This window comes from Seriola dumerili, unplaced genomic scaffold (assembly GCF_002260705.1).
Source record: "Seriola dumerili isolate Sdu_G_001 unplaced genomic scaffold, Sdu_1.0 BDQW01000018.1, whole genome shotgun sequence".
Taxonomy (NCBI): Eukaryota; Metazoa; Chordata; class Actinopteri; order Carangiformes; family Carangidae; genus Seriola; species Seriola dumerili.
Genome location: NW_019174273.1, coordinates 2,810,954 through 2,829,913, shown reverse-complemented (window position 1 = coordinate 2,829,913; position 18,960 = coordinate 2,810,954). Strand labels below are relative to the sequence as shown.

General features: G+C 38.7%; 2 protein-coding genes across 3 annotated transcripts in view; both read right to left on the bottom strand.

Annotated features, from left to right (window-relative positions):
* Positions 1 to 2,771, bottom strand: part of LOC111232582 (double-stranded RNA-specific editase 1-like) — a 38,146-nt gene extending 35,375 nt beyond the window's left edge. For both annotated transcript variants that reach the window (XM_022760169.1, XM_022760182.1), the window contains exon 1: positions 2,667 to 2,771. The gene's annotated coding sequence lies outside the window, so the exon portion shown is untranslated. The remainder of the gene's footprint in view (positions 1 to 2,666) is intronic.
* A 3,310-nt stretch (positions 2,772 to 6,081) lies between these two features.
* fam207a (family with sequence similarity 207 member A) lies at positions 6,082 to 17,538 on the bottom strand. The gene is made up of 6 exons (XM_022760858.1): positions 17,286 to 17,538; positions 16,885 to 17,011; positions 11,179 to 11,247; positions 8,482 to 8,659; positions 7,331 to 7,396; positions 6,082 to 7,238 (listed from the first exon to the last, which is right to left on the bottom strand). Exons 1-6 carry the CDS (start codon positions 17,448 to 17,450, stop codon positions 7,112 to 7,114), a joined length of 732 nt encoding a protein of 243 aa, XP_022616579.1. The 5' UTR covers positions 17,451 to 17,538; the 3' UTR covers positions 6,082 to 7,111.
* Positions 17,539 to 18,960: the final 1,422 nt, after the last annotated feature.

Here is an 18,960-nt window from a genome sequence, read left to right as displayed (position 1 = left end):
ATAGAACCAACTCATAACAAACGGATCTTTACAAGGTAAGGTCAAGACCTCACAACCGCAATCCCCAACCTTTTTTGCACCATGGACTGGGGGGGGCACTGTAATAAGTTCCATAGGCCTGTAATTACTTCACAAATAGCCTATATCAGCAGTTTTTCAAAGTGTGTGAAGTCAGCTGTCTTTATGTTCACTGGGGGGGCTCACTTTTCCACACTTTGAAAAATCCCTGGCCGATAATAAGAACCTTAGGGCTGCCACTAACGACTATTTTTCTATCGATTAATCTATCAACTATTTTATCAATTATATGATTAATCTAAATGATTAATTTTCCTTCAGAAAATTTGGCATGGTCAATAAGCCCAGAAACATTTTCTCAAACACAGTGTAAATTCTAAGGCAGCAGCAGACGACTTTATGAGAGTCAGTTTGCCAATTGTAGACTGTATTTTCTGACTGTATCCATTGAAAGATTGTTTTGGTTCTGGTTCTGAAACTCACTTTCACAGCAGCACTATCCAAACATTTCAGGCAACTCTCAGGACTGATATACAATGAAACATAATGAGTCCAGTTTCTCTGAAGATGCCCACTGACTGAGTCACGTCCAACCAACTTCCAATACCCATGCATGGAAGTGAACATGCATTCTGTAATCTGTCTTTTTTTACTTCTATTTTTGTGCATGTAGGCTAAGTGGAAGACGAGCGAAAAAAAAAAAGAAAAAGAAAAGCCTTGCAGCAAAGTTGAGCCGAGCCATGCAGAGGCCAGAAGTAATCGCAGCACAAATGAATTTGCCAAATAGGCGTTCTGTTGCGCCCAGAGGCAGTTTTCCTCACAGGGGAATAACACAGGATGATCTGTCTTCATAATACAATCGTCTTTTAATGCATAATTTATGTATGTTTCCAAGAAAATTCATATTTAACATACCCATTCTTAAAGATATGAGTCATGAGTGTACAACTTTACCAACCTTTTTTCATACTAAAAAACAGGAGCTGTGCAGACACAGATGATTCTAGTCATTTGTAAAATAAATTAGACCCAGAAAATATAGGAAATGAATCTCCCAGCTCTAAAGTCAATATTCTTCAGTTCAAACATCAGTCTCTCTGCACTAAATGATTCATTTCAAAGTCATTTCAACTATGCCTGTGGCGTAATACTGATTTTAACACAATGTCCATTAAGATTAGGCCACCACACCACATTAGGAGCAGCAGCACCGTATAGAGTGCAAATTAAAAAGGGGTAAATAAAGAAAAACACATGCATATTTTATAATATAAATTAGAATGCTTTTTAAATGTTACACTGTGCAAAACATGTGTTGGAAGATGTGGACTCTCTCTCTCTCTCTCTCTCTCTCACACACACACACACACACGCAGGAAATGCCAAGATGAAATCCTCCTGCTTCTTCCAAAAATTCAAAAAAAAAAGAAGTATTTTATCTTTGCCCTGTCGATTTGACCAGTCATAAATATGCCACATTCAAATAATTAAAGTTTATTTGTATTTGATTGGTTGGTCTGGCCATATAAAAACCGTATTGGACATTGCCAATTAGATTGTATTGTCCCTTTTAAATGGAAAATACATTAATACATTAAGACAGGTAGCTATTTTGAGTATGCTAGTCCAAGTAAGAATAGATAATTAGATATAAATACAGTTGCCCTCCTATGAGGGGGTGGAGGATGGTTTAAATTAAAATAGATTATGGTTTTATTTTTATCTGATTAAATTGCTGCCTATCTTCTAAAAGCTTGATGCCTCCTGCTTGTTAAGAAAGTCTCTTTCCTACTACTATTGTCATTAAATACAGGTTTTCTCCTCAACTTTTTTATATTTTTTTCTTTTATTTAAGTAACACAAACCTTTTTTTTCCTAAACGTAATAATTGAGCGTTTTGCTAGGTCTTGGTAATCTATGGCTAAACCTGTGTCTGTACATCTGCTGATAAGAGATTGAATTTTGAGAGATTTGTATTTTGGGGTTTACATAGAGTTTACTGTGATTCTGATATATGTTTTCATGGTGGATTATCATGGTATCCTTTTTAGTGATAGTAGTCTGCAAACATACAATCACACACACGTTTCCTTCAAATGATATTTCAGGAGGCGTGCTCGTTGCGCTTCCCCTCTGAAAGCAGAAAGAAAAAGTCGCGGAACTTCAAAGAAAAATCTACCAATTTAATAAAAGCTTGTATATCGGTAAATAAATCTGTATTTATCGTAATTGTATTTACTAATTTTGACTGACCATTCAATTCGGCATGAAGATAAGCTAACACACTTCAGCAGCTGGACCAATAACACCACTGTTTCGCCTGTTGTATCCCCAGTTTTCTTTCGCCAAATACGACAGGCTGTGCTGTGGTAAGTCGCACCAGACTGTTAATAAAGTTGTAATTTGAAAAAAATACCACTGCTTTTTACCTTATACATATGCCGTTTTTATCAGTGTGCTTTATTTGTTTAAAACGCCCTGCATTGAGATTCACGAGTCGCGTGCATTGAACGTTAAACGAAGATCTGTTTAATTAACCGATTTTAGAATGGAGTTCTGTACGGAGGATGAGAGTCGCTATAAATTTGTGAACTCAAGCAAAAAAAATGAACAAAAATGATGAGAGCGACCCGTGAATGGGTACTTACGGTGTGAAGGTGCTTTCAACGGGCAGTCTCTACTGAAGCCAGCCGGCCGGTGTAATGCAGGTGATGCTGCCGCGTCCGGACTCCACTGCGCTCAGTGCACTGTCTGCCCGGGGAGGATACAGTAGTGGTGGGCTGAAGCTCTGAGGGGAATCACTGGGTAATATTAACCAGGCAAGTCTTTCCTGGCTGATCCAAAATCTGCCTTTTCCTATTGGACAGGAGGAAAGAGGTGGGCGCAGAGAAGAGCACATTGGCGCGTTAGCACCAGCAGTTTTACTGATTGGACACACCTGGTAAGAAATAAATACTTAAAGAAATAAATAGGAAATATAGTATCAAAAGAAAAAATATATACTGTGTGAATGTTTTAAATAATTTCTGTAATGATAAATAATAATTTTAATCACACATTGCCCCCCCCCCCCCCAAACCTATTGTCCCATAATTCTATAAAGGTAGATGTCCATGTCTTCTTTGATTATAAGAAGGTCTAGGTTCTATATTAATACTGTGAAAGTATCAAAGCGCTGAGTCCACAAAGAAATTCAGAAACTGCCCAAGCCCCTTTGGACCCACATCCAACCTTGTGTGTTGACCTGAAATCTGCTATATTTTCACTCAATCATTTGGAAAACAGTCAGCCAATCAAAAGATAGGCTCAGAGCCTCCTCTCTTCAGATTGGCTCACCAACTCTGTTGTTACTATAGCTCCAGAGAGACGCCTGAGAGAGGAGATGTAAACTACAATTGAGATGGATTTTGGTTCTTAAACCACAAATATATCTTGTTATGGATCAACATTTCAAAATAAAACAGTGTAAAATATGGGACCTTTAATTTCCTTATTTCATCATGTCTTTGTTTGGTGTTTCTGGCAGTAATGGCTCTGTTTCCCTACAGGGTTTTAACCTTATTACTCTGGATAAACCTACATTTTTATATTTACTCTGAATTACCCAGGAAGCAGCACTTTAACAACAGGGAATGAATGAAACTACTTGTTGAACTGTATTTTCTTTTGTAATTTTGTTGCCCTGGGAAAACTGGGAACCAAAAACAGGTCCACATCTCTCTTCACATCTGGATCTAGCTCTTATTAACATTCCTCGCTCTTCTGGAACCATAAATTTGGACAACGAGGAAACTCATTACGATTTAATAGTTCACATGTTCCACATAAAAATCATTTAGGAACATTGAGCGCTTTGATTTGTTTCAGAAGGCTACAAATAAGACCTATACATTCCTCATGGCCCTTGATAACACACACTGTGGCCCTCTGAACTCTTCTTTTTAGCTTTATATTTCTGTGATATCTGTGATATTTATTAGTATGAAGATTAATGGAAAAAAACAGGATCTGAAGTGAAGAGTAAAACTGCTTTTTTCCCACCTCATAAATCTTTATGAGCTCTTCACGCTGATGGAAGTAAAGAACAGTCTGCTTTACTGCAGAGAACCTGTGGTGGTTGTTGTGTCTGGATGTCATATTCCATCCATGTTTTTATCTGCTTCCTCAGGAAAATGTGAGTATTGTATCCATATTTCTATGTCAATTACAAGCTATTCAATTCAATTTTATTTAAGTAGCACCAACTCACAACATACATTACCTCAAGGCACTTCACGGAGAGAACCCCAACAGACAGCAGAGAGGAGAAACTCCCTTTAACAAGAAGAAACCTCCAACAGAGGCAGACTCAGGGTGGGCGGCCTTCTGCCTCAACTGGTCGGCCTGAAAAGGAGAGAAAAGGGGGGAGAGAGGAGAAAGAAGGGAAGAGAGGGGAAGAGGGAAAGAGAGAGAGAGACCAGAAACATACTATTGTATTTAACCCCTGTGCACTCTTTTAAATAAATCGCCTTAAGGTCCTCAGAGTATAAAAATGTCCACCTCAACAACTGCTATAAAATATTATGTTATTAATAATAATACGTTATAAAATACTATATGTTAATATTTTTTCCAATTATCTTTTTATTCATCATCAGTCCTGATCATAACCACCAAATATTCATTCAGTTTCAGGATTTTAACCCTTTAAATACCAGTTAGTTTACATAATGCCATTGTCAGAAAATGAATTATTCTCCATATATTAAATGCAAAAAATTGTGGGATTATCACAGACTGGGATATGTCAATGATTAAGCAACTACATTGATTTTGATGGATTTTTATTTGCATTTATTCATTTTTGTGCAGTGTCAGTTCAAGTCTCCAAGTCAGTCATGTGGCATTCAGTCAGCAACATTTGCGATGTATAATGTCTCGTAGTCATCTGTCTTTGTTGATCTATGTTGGCAGGAATGTTTGGGACAAGATTCAGATATTTTGGATCATTTCAACCAGAAACAAAATTACAAATGCTAAATATAGATATTGCAAAATAGCAATTTCAAAGTACTGTGAGGTAAAATTGGAAAAACTGAAAGACAAAATGAGCGTCTACTACTTTCTCTTTTTTTTCCTCTTTTCAGGTAAAATTGTTTTAGTTTTTCAACCACCAATCACAAACCTCCAAAAAGGTTTGCTGCAGAATAGCTTAATCATGAAAACTAAAATTGTGAAATCTAATAAATTTGGGACCTTTAATCCACTTTTCAGGTGGACTCTCCCTTTAATGCTCAGGTTTATGCTTGTCCACAGTTACTAATTTACTGTATGCTGTGTGTTGAAGGAAGCGAAGTTAAGTCTGGTTAATCACCAACACCACTCAGGAGGACAGAATGATTTCTTACCACCAGGAATAGCATTGAAATACAAACTCATATTTCACTTCTTCTTTCTATGATTCACAAAGCAGGTAGTGATCTGGAAAATGCAAAGTGAAAGGATCGACTCCAACAGACCGATGTGCTGCGTAAAACAGCGTTGTTTGTTTTGTTCAGGGTTCGCCAGCCGTCAACAGCCGATATGAATGAGTCACGTTTGAGAAATATGCGATGGAGCCGGAGGGGAGAAGAGCTGATCCTGAGTCAGAACAGAAGATCCTCTGGTCCATATATTCAATATAGACTAAGGCCTGCTAACAGTGAGCTCTGATTACTTTTAATTTGACACTGTGCTCTCCCATAGTATCCATTATTAATGAGTCCTAATGGGCCTCAGCAGCTCTGAACCTTCTATTGATTAAGTTTTTCTTACCTCCAAGCTAATCATAGCAGAATCTAACTTTTTTTTTTCAGAGGACAAGATCACACCTGAAAACTTCATATAAAATAAAATAAAATTGTATTTTATTTTGAAGGATTGGCACTCCATCAACATTATTTTTTTTCTTCCAGTGGTGGAATGTAATTCTACACCTCTACATATTTCAGAGGGAAACATTAGTGTATTAGTTGGTTTGTTCTGTATTCTGATTGAGCAGTTGGTTTGTAGATGTATTTTCATTGGTTAGTTGGTCTGTAGCTGTAATCTGGTTGGTTAGTTGGTTTGCAGCTGCAATCACATTCGTTAGTTGGTTTGTAACTGTATTCTGATTCTCATAGATTATAATATGAAACTTATTAGAAATGTATGAGATTCGAGATACTAACTTAAATACTAACTATGAGATTAATAATTCAAAACTTCCTACAATGACAAAATTTGAATTTTTTAGGGAAAAAAAACCCTTGTAAAGAAGGAAAAACTGTAGATGAGGTTTTATTTTCAAGTGGCAGAAAGAGTTTCTATATAAACATATTTAATTATATGCAAAAAAAAAAAATCTGTTAAGATACCGTGATGAGTTTGACATCCTCAGCACCCACACGTCAAGTCCATGATGTGCAGCATATGCTGCATATGATTCCTAGAGCTCTCCGTAAATGTTGATCTGCTTATTGATGACAGTTTGACAATATTTTCATTCAGCTTCATGGCTCCTCGGCGCCCTGACAACATATTGGTGTCCATGGATGAGTGGAGTTGCTATGGTTATTGCTGATGAGTCACTGATCTCATTCTGGATACGGCACAATGAGAAGACACTGAAAATAGATGAGTGGGAATGATTGTGGAGGAGCTCATCGAAACCAGGCTCATGTGTTGACTATTAAATGCTTTGATTTGCAGATATTGCAAATGCACATGGAGCATTCAGACCCCTTCACTTTTTACACTTTGTGTTGCAGTTTTATGCTAAAATAAAATCCACTGTATATTCAAATACACATTAAATTGCAGTTTTGACTGATTTGTGATTTATTACTGCAGAGGAGATGATAATGATAATTCAACCTAAAGAATCTGTGTTAAAGTCATCATTTACAAATGCTACAGTTTATGCCACTTGTCTCTGCATCTTCACCAGGAACCAGTCAGTATCCTCAGCATCCAGTCAGACTGAGTAACCAGGTGTCAGGTTCTTCCTCCAGGGTCAGGTTTCCCTGACAAAGTCAAGTGTAGACCGGGATTCAGGGATCTTTAAAGTCTGTGGAAGCACTCGAGTGTGCTGCTGTTAGCTGGTTCCTTGCTCTTCCTCCTGCCTCATCCTCTTCCTCAGCTGCTCGCCGATATCAGCCAGAGGATTCACTCTGCCAGAGAGAGTCTTTACCACATCGCTGAAGCGGCTGCTCTCTGTTTCTCTGCATTAATAGCAAAAAAAAATATGAATGTTAAGAGCTGTGGAGTTTCAGGAGTGGTTATAGAGCAAAAAAGAAGAAAAAAAGTTGCTTACAGGAGTTTGCGTTTCTGGGACTGTTTCATCTGACTGAAATCTGTTGGCTCAGGCCTCTTCACAGGTCTGTTGAAAGGAGGGAGGACAGAGTGACATGGACAATTTACTCTTTCTGTACTAGGCTGGGCGAGATCCAAAATGTAAAGGTCCCATATTTTTTATTTTTACATATGTTTTATTGTGAAGTATTAATCCGTAATTTGTGGTTTTAAGAACCACTATATTTGTGATTTTAAGAACCATTTATATTTCTATTTAAAAGTGCAGGACTTTTCTATTGGTGACGGAGGTTCTAGGTGTAGACAAGAAATGCACTTTAAAGTCAAACATCCCATATGTTAAAGGTGCCATATGTTAAATTTGAAGGACCCAAATGTTAAAGTTAAAGGTCCAATGTTACTATTTTCCTGTGTTTTAGTTTTAAGTACTGATCCATAAGAAGATATATTTGTGGTTCTAAAAGCCAAAAGTCCTCTCTCAGGTTTCTCTCTGGAGCTCTAGTAACAACAGGTCGGTGAGCCAATCAGAAGAGAGGAGGCTCTGAGCCATAGGCCTGACTCATTTTAGTTCGGCCTTGGCGGTCTACGAAAGCTACAGGGTCCTAGGAAGGATGCGGTGCCTGAACTGGGACACAGCTTGTGTTGTGCTCTGACTGGAGTTAACTTTATTTAAACCGGTTTATTCTAAACCGGTTTCCATGGTGTTTATTTTGTAGCTTTTCACACTGGAAAACAGTGTGAAAAGCTACAAAATAAACACCATGGAAACCGGTTTAGAATTAGTGTGTAGTCTGGAAGTGGGAAGTAGCATTAGTTACCTACAGAGGCAGGTATTAGTCTCTCTACACACTGAAGGGATAAAGGAGTAAGACTGTTAAATTGATGGATCCTTAATGAAAGTGATGTCACCAACATCATCTCTAGTCACTACAAATCAATCTCAAATCAACCTTATCGTCACATCACTGCACTTTCCCATCAAATATTCGTTGGTTCCACAGCTGACGGTGTGTGTCTCATGCCTCAGTCTGCTGATGCTGTCACTATCTCCGCGTGCTGAACTCTAACGCACATTTACTGATGTGAAGGACAAAAGAAACGTGAGAGTTCTGGAGGACTTGATGCTTGCCGAGCGGTCACCTTCGCACTTACACTTTGTTTTTCCTGCTCTTGCGGCGAGTGGCGAGGGCTGTGGTGGCGGGGGGGCCGATGAGCTGGCATAGCTCTGGCAGGGCGTCGGCCAGCGGCCTCAAGTCTCCAACCACGGGAGTGGCCTGTCTGCGGGCCTCGGCCGCCTGACGCTCCTGGGCTTGTTTGATGGAGCTGATCTCTGAGAGGAGACGGACAGAAGACAAGTTACACCAGGATAAACACAACAATGTAACAAACACAGTCTACTGGTATAATCCAGCTAGATTTATATCTGAAACCAAAGTTTTGGACAAATGAAAATGTGACTTGATGATGGCGCTAGATGAAAAATCACCCAAGTTATTACAATTCAGTGAGAAACTGAACACCTGAAAAACAGAAAAATTACCAACAAGGCTAAAAATACCAAAAAATAAACAAAAAAACAAAATGACTCTAGTGAGCTGAATAAGATAAACATGTAAATCCCTCAAGGAGGGGGTGCTGCCTAACTCTTGAGGTCTACATTGTATTAATTTACAACAAAAAAAAAAAAAAACAGCTCATTTGCGACCAACACATCATTAATACGTACCTTCACTGCTCTGCTGAGACTGGGAAGAACTCGATGACCGGTGGTATAGAGCATCAAATACATGGAAAACCCGATATTTAATGCTCGCTGTGTCGAAAAATCTTTCATGTTTGTTTTGAAATTAAGCCACACTTCCTCGAATCCTTCATTGTTGTTCAAGCTGACTGCCTCTCGCGAAAGCATGATGTCATTGTTTTGCAAGGCACGCGAAACTAAGTGGAACGCATCGATAAGGGAATCGTTAAGCATAAAGGCAAATGATGTCAATGGACCGAACCAGTTGGAACCGGTTCTCGATTCCCATCCCTGTTTGTGAGGGTGTCAGCATAATGGGAACAGGACATTAGGATGAGGACCGTGGACACTGGACTGAACAGACCCCTGGAGCACATCCTTCCATCCTGCCATTTCAAAACTCAAGTGACATCTGTGCTGCAAAGCATTTTTATAATACACCAATGTCCCATCGGTTCATATCAGGCACATCTCCAGGCTCTTTCTGCATCATGCTGGAACAAACCCTTTTAACATGTGATGAACAACAATGCAAAGGTAGAATCTGAGCAGCAACCTCCGAAACTCAGGCATGTGGTATTCAACTGACCAATGGTCAATTATGATCACTCAGTCAGTCTGTCAGCGACACTCGCATTGTAGGTCTGGCCCCACTACTCTTTAACAATGATGTGTAAGAGTATATACAGTATGTTTAAGAGAAGAGTGAGAAAACATTGATAAATCTCTATACATTACATATATTCTTCATTTGTTTGTACACCCGCATTAAGTTTAAATGTGTGCATATCATTTTATTAGGTAGTTTCCATATTCAGGTTGAAAGCAACAGAAAACTAGCCTGTTTTGCTACCAAGGTGTGGTTGGAAGGTGAAAGTCTTGTCATGAACATACAAGCTTTGTTTAGATTTTGGTAAATGCCACAGAGGATGTGTAGAGACATACAGGAAACGTGCCTGGTGTCTTTTTTTTCTGTGGATTGCTGGACTAAACACATTGACTACTGTGCAAGCCGATTACAATCACATCTTTCAGAATCCACACTGGTCCAACACCGCCATCCCAACCCTGCGTCCACAATCTGAATAAAGCTCATATTTCATTCTAATTTTCTTCTAATTCCTGAAAACTGTCAGCCCTAGAGCCGGTCTTGGGTTTCAGCAGGACCAAGTCGCCCGGCCATTAGCACCTAATTATATGCCTGAAGAGGATACGTGTTGTGTTACTGAGGAATTGATTGGCTCAGCAGGAGGGTTCAGTTACTGGCCTGATTGCGACTATGGGAGATGATGGCGGCAGTGATGATGATGATGGTGGTGGCGTTGGGGAGAGGAGTTATAATTATCATCCAGAAAGACCAAAACTCAGACTCGCTGTGGTCAGTTAAGTATTCTATCTGTAACGCTAACAGTTTAGACTCCAGCTTCACAAAGCAGGCCGTTCTATGTTCTTTTGTTACACTCAACTTCTCCAATACTGAGAAAAATATGGAAGCTGCTAAATGAGGGATAGCAAAGGTGATATCTAAAATTTGATGCAAGTTTTAAAAAATTAAATAAAAGAACAGCTTCCAAAAGGAGACATGATTCAATCAGTGTATGCTCAAATGACAACAACATTGGACACTGACAACCTTAAACGATATAATAAAATTTTTATAAATTTTGGACAATAATGGAGCTCTATGGGGCAGAGGAACCCATTATTTTCTTTTATTAAAAGGTCCCACATTGTATCAAAGCATGGCCTTGTGGATATTTAAAAGGGCCATACCAGTGTTTCTAAATGTTAAAGGTCCCATATAGTCTAAAGGTAAATGTCCATGTGTTGTTTGATTATACAGCAGGTCAGGGTCTATATTAATACTGTGAAAGTATTAATACTTCACATTAAACAGAGGGAAAGTGTAAAATATGGACCTTTAATGTACCTCACTGCTGGAATTAGGTTTTGATCCATTAGCTGTCAATCATCTGATATATAGTGCATTCAAAAAGTATTCAGGCCTCTTTCCTTGTTTAAAAGTTATTGACTTGAAAATGTGACTTGTATGTATGGGTATGTGTAACTTGTGTCAGTGTGAGTGTTGAGTGTGGATATAAACTCACTGTTGAGCCACCGCTCCCTCCTCTCCTTCATCTTCTCTTTCTTTGACTTGAGTCTTTTCTCTTCTGGGCCTATGAAAACAACACACACACACACACACACACAGATTCAGAAATGTGTTAAAGATACATCAAAGGTGGAGCGGGAAGGACTCAGCTGCAAGCTACAGCAGGTCTCCACCCCCACCCACCCTCATCCCACTCCCTGAGCAGATCCAACAGATCCTTTGTCATGGCAATCCCCACATGCACATCTGCATCTGTATCTACATATCATTAATGAACTTTTAGTATTGCTGGTCGTCCACTAAGAAGGCCGGTGGTTCGATACCCAGCTCCTCCAGTCTGCATTGTTAAGTGTCTTCGAGTGGTTATTTAGAAAAGCTCTAAACAAGTGCAGTCCATTTAACTTTGAAGTGACATATGACCTAATAACTAATAACATGAATAATAAGCTGAATCTCGATCACTCAGAATGAAAGAAATCTGTAGTTTTAGCTGTGCAGATTAAAATGAACCCTAAATAAATTAAAATATGCTCATTTCAATTCATTTCATTTTATTCAAGGGTAACATTTGCTAGATTAAGGTGTATAAAGACAAAAAAAAAACCACAAAAAACTGTTGTTTTTGTTTGAGTTTTTTGAATAAATGATAAAAATGACATGAATGTAAACAAGATCAAAACTGTACAATAAGCAAATCTTATGACAGCCTTTCCCTGTAACTGAGCAGAAACTTTGAGATACATACAGACTGCAGTGGATATAATGGAAACACGGAGAAGAAAATGTTAAAGTAAGTAAACACACTGGAGATAGAGTTAGTTCCAAAAGAAAAAACCCACAAAAACCACATGAGCTGGAATATTTTTTCTGAGAAGCCATCGCTCCATAGTTGTTCCGTGTGAGAGCTAAAAACTGGATATTGCTACTCCGAACATCTTTACTTGTATCTGTCTTACAAGTCCTAACAAGTCAATTAAGGCCTAATGAGTTAATAAGTGTTAATAAGTTAAAAGGGTGCCCAAACTTTTACACATGCCACAATTACTTATGCTTAAAGAAAGGCTCATTTTTGCCGAAGCAATGTTTTCCTGATGTCAAAAACCATCAAATCAGACCCAGAATTGCTGGGAACATTTTAGATAAATATCTGTTTTGAGTGCCTTTTAGTTTACATGGCATTCAGTAATGTTGAAAAGTAAAGTGAATGATGCATTGTTGTCCCTGGCCTCATTTTTATCCATTGATTTTCAGCAGCTCCAGCTCTGTGGAGTTCAAAGTTCAGAGGCAACCGATAGTCCACGTCATTTCAATGAGCAGAACAGGGTGTGATGTGTTCTGTCTTGTCCCAGCAGCAGCACCAGCGGAGGCAGTACAGTACAGAATGTTGGCCCATTGATCCCACTGAGTCCAACTTCAGGCATCGAGGCTGGAGCAGCAGCTGGAATCATCTGAATTCAGTCTTCAGGGAAACATCAGAGCTACTAAAGTTTGTTGTTTGTTAGGAACGGAATGTTAACTAAAGTTCACTAAAGTCCCACCACTGAGCATGTATGAAATGTGTTGTGTACATATCCCATGTGCTGGAGTGTGAATGGGTGCTGTTCAGACAGGCATATTATCTCCAGAGATCCCTGGCAGCCCGTTATCTGCCACTGCAGCGCTAAGCTACACAAGTGTTTCTGCTGCTGTTTGCAGTAAGAGAACAAGCAAAGATAGACATCTGCTGCAGCTGACTACAAATGCGGGCAGAGGTGGAGAAATGTAATCTCCCATGAGTGGGTGGGGGTATGTGTGGAGAGGGTGTGTGTGGGGGGGGTTTACCACCACTCTGCTCCCATTGGGAGCATCGTCTTCCTGCTGTTAGATGAAATGGATAGCTGTGATTACCTCTGGCTGGAGGATAACAGCCCTTACCTACTCAGCCCCATTCAACCCTCCACCCAGACTCCACATCCTGCTCCTCACCTTCTGGACTGGACTCAACAGCCCGTGTCTGACGGGTGGAGGCGGGAAACAGAAGATGGAAAGATGGATAGATGGCAAAAGAGGGAGTGATATGGAAAGGGTGAGGCTCAGGGAGTGGAGAGAACTTCTACTTTGTGGCTGCTTTAAGTAGGTTTACAGTTGTTCAAATGACAGTATGTATGAGTCCATGCAGCCAATCAGAAGACTAACTGTTTTCTGAGTGATCCAATAAAAATATAGCAGATTTCAGGTAAAACACTCAGAGAAACCAAATCCTGTAAGGTTTGGATGATGGATCCAATTAGCCAGTGACAAAACCTATATCTATGTGGTTTTACATCTCCTCAGAAGAGAGGCTCTGAGCCTGTATAGTTGTGACATCGCAACGTTCAGGAAGACCTGACGGCTGGTTTTAAAGTTCAGTTTCTGAATACAGGCTGTGTGCATTTCTCTGTGGACTGAGGCTTTGATACTTTCACAGTATGAATATAGAACCTAGACCTGATCTATAATCAAACAACACATGGACATCTACCTTTACATTGTATGGAGCTTTAACACAAAGTTTTGTTCTTGTAGAGGCCAAATAGTGTTTAGTCGATATACAGTATATCATATATAAAAAAATTAGCTGTAAAAATGAAACCAGAATTGGATAAAATACTGAAAAACTATGATTTGTACCTGTTGTGATATTCATAATATTAATATATATACAGAAATTCTATTTCATGTTTAATTTGTTGTGAGTACACGCGCAGGATGTATTTTCTGACAGTTCAGCTCCAATTAACGAACTAATTCAGGAAAAATCCATCCCATTGCACATCACAGTCAGGTGCCATGTCTTTGACAAATGAATGCATGAATGAGTCGTTTCCCAATGAGGCGTGAATGTCATGACTTTTCTCTGTTTCAGGCGTGAAGCCTTACAACTGCCAGCCAATAACAAGCCTTCAGTCTACCTATGTGTCCTCAAGGTCAAATCAACACATTAGCAACACAGCCAATCAGAACTGAAGAGTTCAGGCATACACACTTCAGCCCACAATACAATATCAATATATGGACATTATGTCAATATAACCTGCTCTCGGTTGGCTTTAAAATCTATATATAGATCAAACTGCTGTGTTGTTACACCCAAAAATGATAACTATAAAATAAATTGCACTTTTAGATAGAATATAGAAAACTGTTGTGTATTTTATATACCATACCAGTGTTTCTCAATGTTAAAGGTCCCACATAGTATAAACTGAAATTTCCATCTGTTGTTTGATTATAGATCAGGTCTAGGTTCTATATTAATACTGTGAAAGTATCAAAGCGCTCAGTCCACAGAGAAATGCACACAGCCTCCAGAGAGAAGCCTGAGAGAAGACATGTAAAACTACATTGAGATGGTTTTTGGTTCTTAAAACCACAAATATATCTTATTATGGATCAACCCTTCAGAATAAAACACAGAAAAAAAATAAAATATCATAATTTAAAGCTCTATTGTTATGAATCATGTACACTTAACATTATTGCTAACCATTTTTCAAACCATGCTGTAGTGCTGCAGGTTTTTATTTGATTTTCCTCACCTTCAAGCGCTAATTTGTTTTACTGCAGCATGGAAATCAACTTAGACCGACTGGAAACTTTGAGTGAGGTCCTCCATCACAGTGAACATCATGTCTGCTCTGATTGTCAGAGTAATGTTCCACTGTTGTACAGCTGTTAAGTGCAGGCGGATTTGATAATTCTACACTGCATCACACAATAAAACCAGATATGTTTCTCCTTCTTTCTGGTCCCTTTGCACTATTTTCTTATATTTTATAGACTAAATAAACAGTCAAATAATTGAACAGTTTAATCAGATTAATCAATAATAAAAAATAACTAAGAAATCAATGGCTAAAAAATAAATTGACAAAAAATCCAAAAACATTGGTATAATCCTTTAAGAACACTAACAAAATGCACTTAGAAAAAATTATTTTTTGTTTCAATTATCAACAGCTCATGATAGTAAAATATTACAGTAAGAAATTGCCCCTTAACTGAGACAGCAGCAGCTTCAGTGTCTTCCACTGAAAGCAAGGAAACACTGATGCAGCTAAACCTTGATTTCATGCATGAGCTAAATTTATACGATGCCTGCTCTATAAATAGAAATGGGCCGTTGTCTAGTGAGGTCTCATGGTTCTCAGCACAGTGTGCTTAGCTTCCATCACTCCCTTCATCAGACACATCTCCATTCACCACCATTCATCCATTTTATTATCCTTTTTTGTCCCTGCTCAGCCTTTTAAAGCTAGGTGGAGATGTTCCAGCAGCCTTCATTAGTGAGACAGAAATCCCCCAAAAACCTTTACTCTAGTCTGCTGTGGTGCAGCTGTCACATGAGGAGGACAGTTATAAGTCTAGTGCACCATCTAGTGGCCAGAAAACAGTACTTCAGTCTACGAATAATGTATGGTTTAAAAAGGTTTGGGAAACACAGCCATGGGTATTGACAATAACATACATATTGTACTATAATTGTCAATCATTTCAAATCATTTCAATTCGTATCTCAGAGAAAGAAAACTATACTATTGAATTCCAAGAGTAAAAATATCAGCAAACCAACGGCTACAACTATTGGCAGAAAACTCCCAGAAAACTGGCCTTCATCATTCAATTATCGTTAAAGCCTCCATTTCTGTTGCTAATTATCACAGATTTTAAATATCCCATTATACAAGCCTGATTTTGGTGAGGTTTGCCCCAAAGATTGTAGCAGTACATGGAAGGGAAACTGAAATATAATTCTTTTCAGCTAAAAGCAAACTGAGGCTAAGTCCACACTAATACGACCTCTTTAGCTCTGTATTAAAAATAATCTCCATCCACACTAACACACCTGAAAACACATACCACATGACCATTCGTTTGCACTGGGCATGTGTGAGCCAGAGCCAGATTGTCTACTTTGCATTTGGGTAGTTGTGGAAAATACTACAAACGAGGAACAACAAAGACAGTTGTAGCATTAAAAAAAGCATTAAACGTAGTCATGGCTGAAAGGCCCAATCAGGGAGCAAACGTGGGAGCCTATGTTATCGTTTCCAAAGGTCTCAGTTTCTGCCCATCCAGACTTCAACACAACCCCAGAGTTTTCAAAATAAAACAGGTCCAGCAGCGTTTCTGAAAGTCTCTGTTTTAGGTACTTGAAATGTATGAAGGATTTTAGTCATCGGATGTCTAGATCTTAAATTATCACAGAAAAAAAGCCAAGCAACTGTTAGACAGCACAGCTCTCAACCCGCAAGACGTCGTTGTGTCCGTTCAATCATTAATTTTAAACATGAAACTGCTTTATTCTGTGTTGTACCGGTTATAATCCCCTGGTCTGTTTGTTTTGGAGAGGAGGAGACCTCTGTAGATAATTCAGCTGCTGGTAAAAACCTCCTGACCGACTGAAACTGAGGGAATCCAAACTAGAGAACCTGCCGGCAGTGGTCACCCAATGCCATCTTTTGTTATTGTTTTGATTGAGAGCCCCTTAGAGGCAGGAGTTACAGACACAGTGTGTGTGTGTGTGTGTGTGTGTGTGTGTGTGTGTGTGTGTGTGTGTGTCAGTGTCGATTTCTTGGGTTGTTTTAGAGACGATAATACTTGTTATAACACAGTTTTCCATCAGGATTAACAAAGTACCCTTAAACTTTAAGTGGGTGAGGGGATCAGCAGCAAGTCTTACCTTTCTTGGCAGGTACAGGTACAGGTACATCTGGACTCTCTTCACACTTCAGTGTTTGTACCAGAGCCTCTGGAGTGATTTTCGTGCCAGCGAAGATCCCAGTGGGGAAGGAGCTCTCTGTCAGGACCTAAATAAACAAGTACAAGTCTACTATTTAACATGTTCGTACAATAATTCCTTTAAATGAGGGATCAATTGTTGTGGTTAAAGATAAAGGTTTAGAAACGTTTTTTTATTTTTTTTTATTTCACTTTGAACGTCCGATAATGGAATCCATCCTGTTATCACCGTGTTTACTTGATGTATCCATTCGCACGGACACGTGGTGTAACAAACAGACATATTTAGACCACTCAGTTTCACAGTTTGCTTCATTAATTTCAACATTTCTCCAAACACACCTGTTTGTCCCGCTGCTTGTTCTCCAGACACGGAGGAGTAACGCTGTGTAGGACCGGGACAGGAGACAACACAGACCCGGAGGGCGCAGAGGGGCTGCTCGGCCTGTCCAGCTTCACCGCCTCCTGGTGAAGCTTCTGGCGGACATGTTTTATCTTTCCCACCATCTTTATCTATTTTATGTTCAACTTAGATTAAGCTGTTTCACTTGTGGTATCGTGTTGCTGCTCCCTGTGTCGGTAGCGTGGAACCAGTGTCAACTACACTAACACCGGAAACGATTTTTCTTCTTCTTCTTTTGGTTTGATTGGCGGTTGGCGACCAGCTTACAAATGCATTACCGCCACCTATCGCTCTGGAGTGTGGCACGTTAGACTAGCGAGAAAAGAACAAAAATAAATAAATAAAATAGAATAAATAAATTCTCTCCATCAACCCTGTTTCTTTGAGATAATTAATTAGATTATAATTAGATGTACATTGCCCCTAACTTATCTCCAAGGACGTTCCCAAAAGTGATGGTTAGCTTGGCCTCTGGTAACGCATTGGTTCTTCTTCTTCTAAATTTCCTGCAGGCTGTACACTGTAAGGCGTAACGCTGCCCTCTACAGTCAAGAGTTTGCTTTCTATCCTCCATTTTTAAATACAGGCTAGTTAAAAGAAGGGGTTTCAGTATGTCGAAAAGTTAGCATCTTTTATTTGTTTATGTTGTTTGTTAGCTTGTAACTGGCAGTAGTTAACCGTGTTAGTGCTAATGCTAACTCTCTCTCTCTCTGTACTGACAAGGTTTCAGGTTTATTTTGCCCCGTCCCCACAAGTTGACAGGATTGGTTCGTTAAGTTTGTGACGTATGAAACCCTGGCTGTCTGAATCTGTTTTTATGAGACTGTCATTGGTTCACTGCAGTTCACCCATGATATGTCTTGTATTATATAATTAAAACACCATATGGATGTTAACAAGGTTAAACACTTGATTTTTCTGCCATCACATAAGTATTTATTAACAGTAACCACTCAATAAAAACAAAGTGAAGGATAGAAAATCATATTTATTTGCAGTTTGATGTGGCAAATTAATATGAGGTCTTCTACAATAAAAAACAAGCAAATAGCTATTATAGCACTACAATGTACTATACTGTACACTAAATATGAATGTTTCAGTGTATACAAAAATAGACATATCAAAACACATTTACGCAAATGGGTAAATATGTACATACCACAAAAATAATATCAGATGACACAAAACTACTCAATACTAAACCGATTGATTTCAGCCATTTACTCTTTATCTAACTATTCATAATGAAAACATGTTATTCAAGCAAATCAAGGGCTTAACTATACTTTCATAAATGGGCCTGGTGTTCAAGGACAGAGCAGAATGGTGTGGGGGGGGCATGATCTTTGACCTCCAGTTGCTGTACTGCAGTAGAAAGCTGTGGCTATGTTTATTTAATTCAAAGAAAATAAACATGTGTTGCTGAAATAAATATTCATGGTATGTTGGTTCAAATGTTCTTTTGCATTTGTAAACCTATATTTGTATTTCATAAATTTAAATGGATAACAAGTTTCAAATTTGAAATTTATTTACTTACTGATTCACTAATATATTTACATTTATTTATATATTTCTACATTTATTACCTAATTCATTTAATTCAGGATT

Excerpts from the sequence above, each read along its gene's own strand:
- fam207a (XM_022760858.1), bottom strand. The coding sequence starts at position 17,450 with ATGGTGGGAAAGATAAAACATGTCCGCCAGAAGCTTCACCAGGAGGCG. Across the intron at positions 11,248-16,884 it reads ACCTGTACCTGCCAAGAAAG|GCCCAGAAGAGAAAAGACTC; the intron begins GTAAGACTTGCT and ends TTGTTTTCATAG. Across the intron at positions 8,660-11,178 it reads GAGGGAGCGGTGGCTCAACA|AGATCAGCTCCATCAAACAA; the intron begins GTGAGTTTATAT and ends GTCTCCTCTCAG.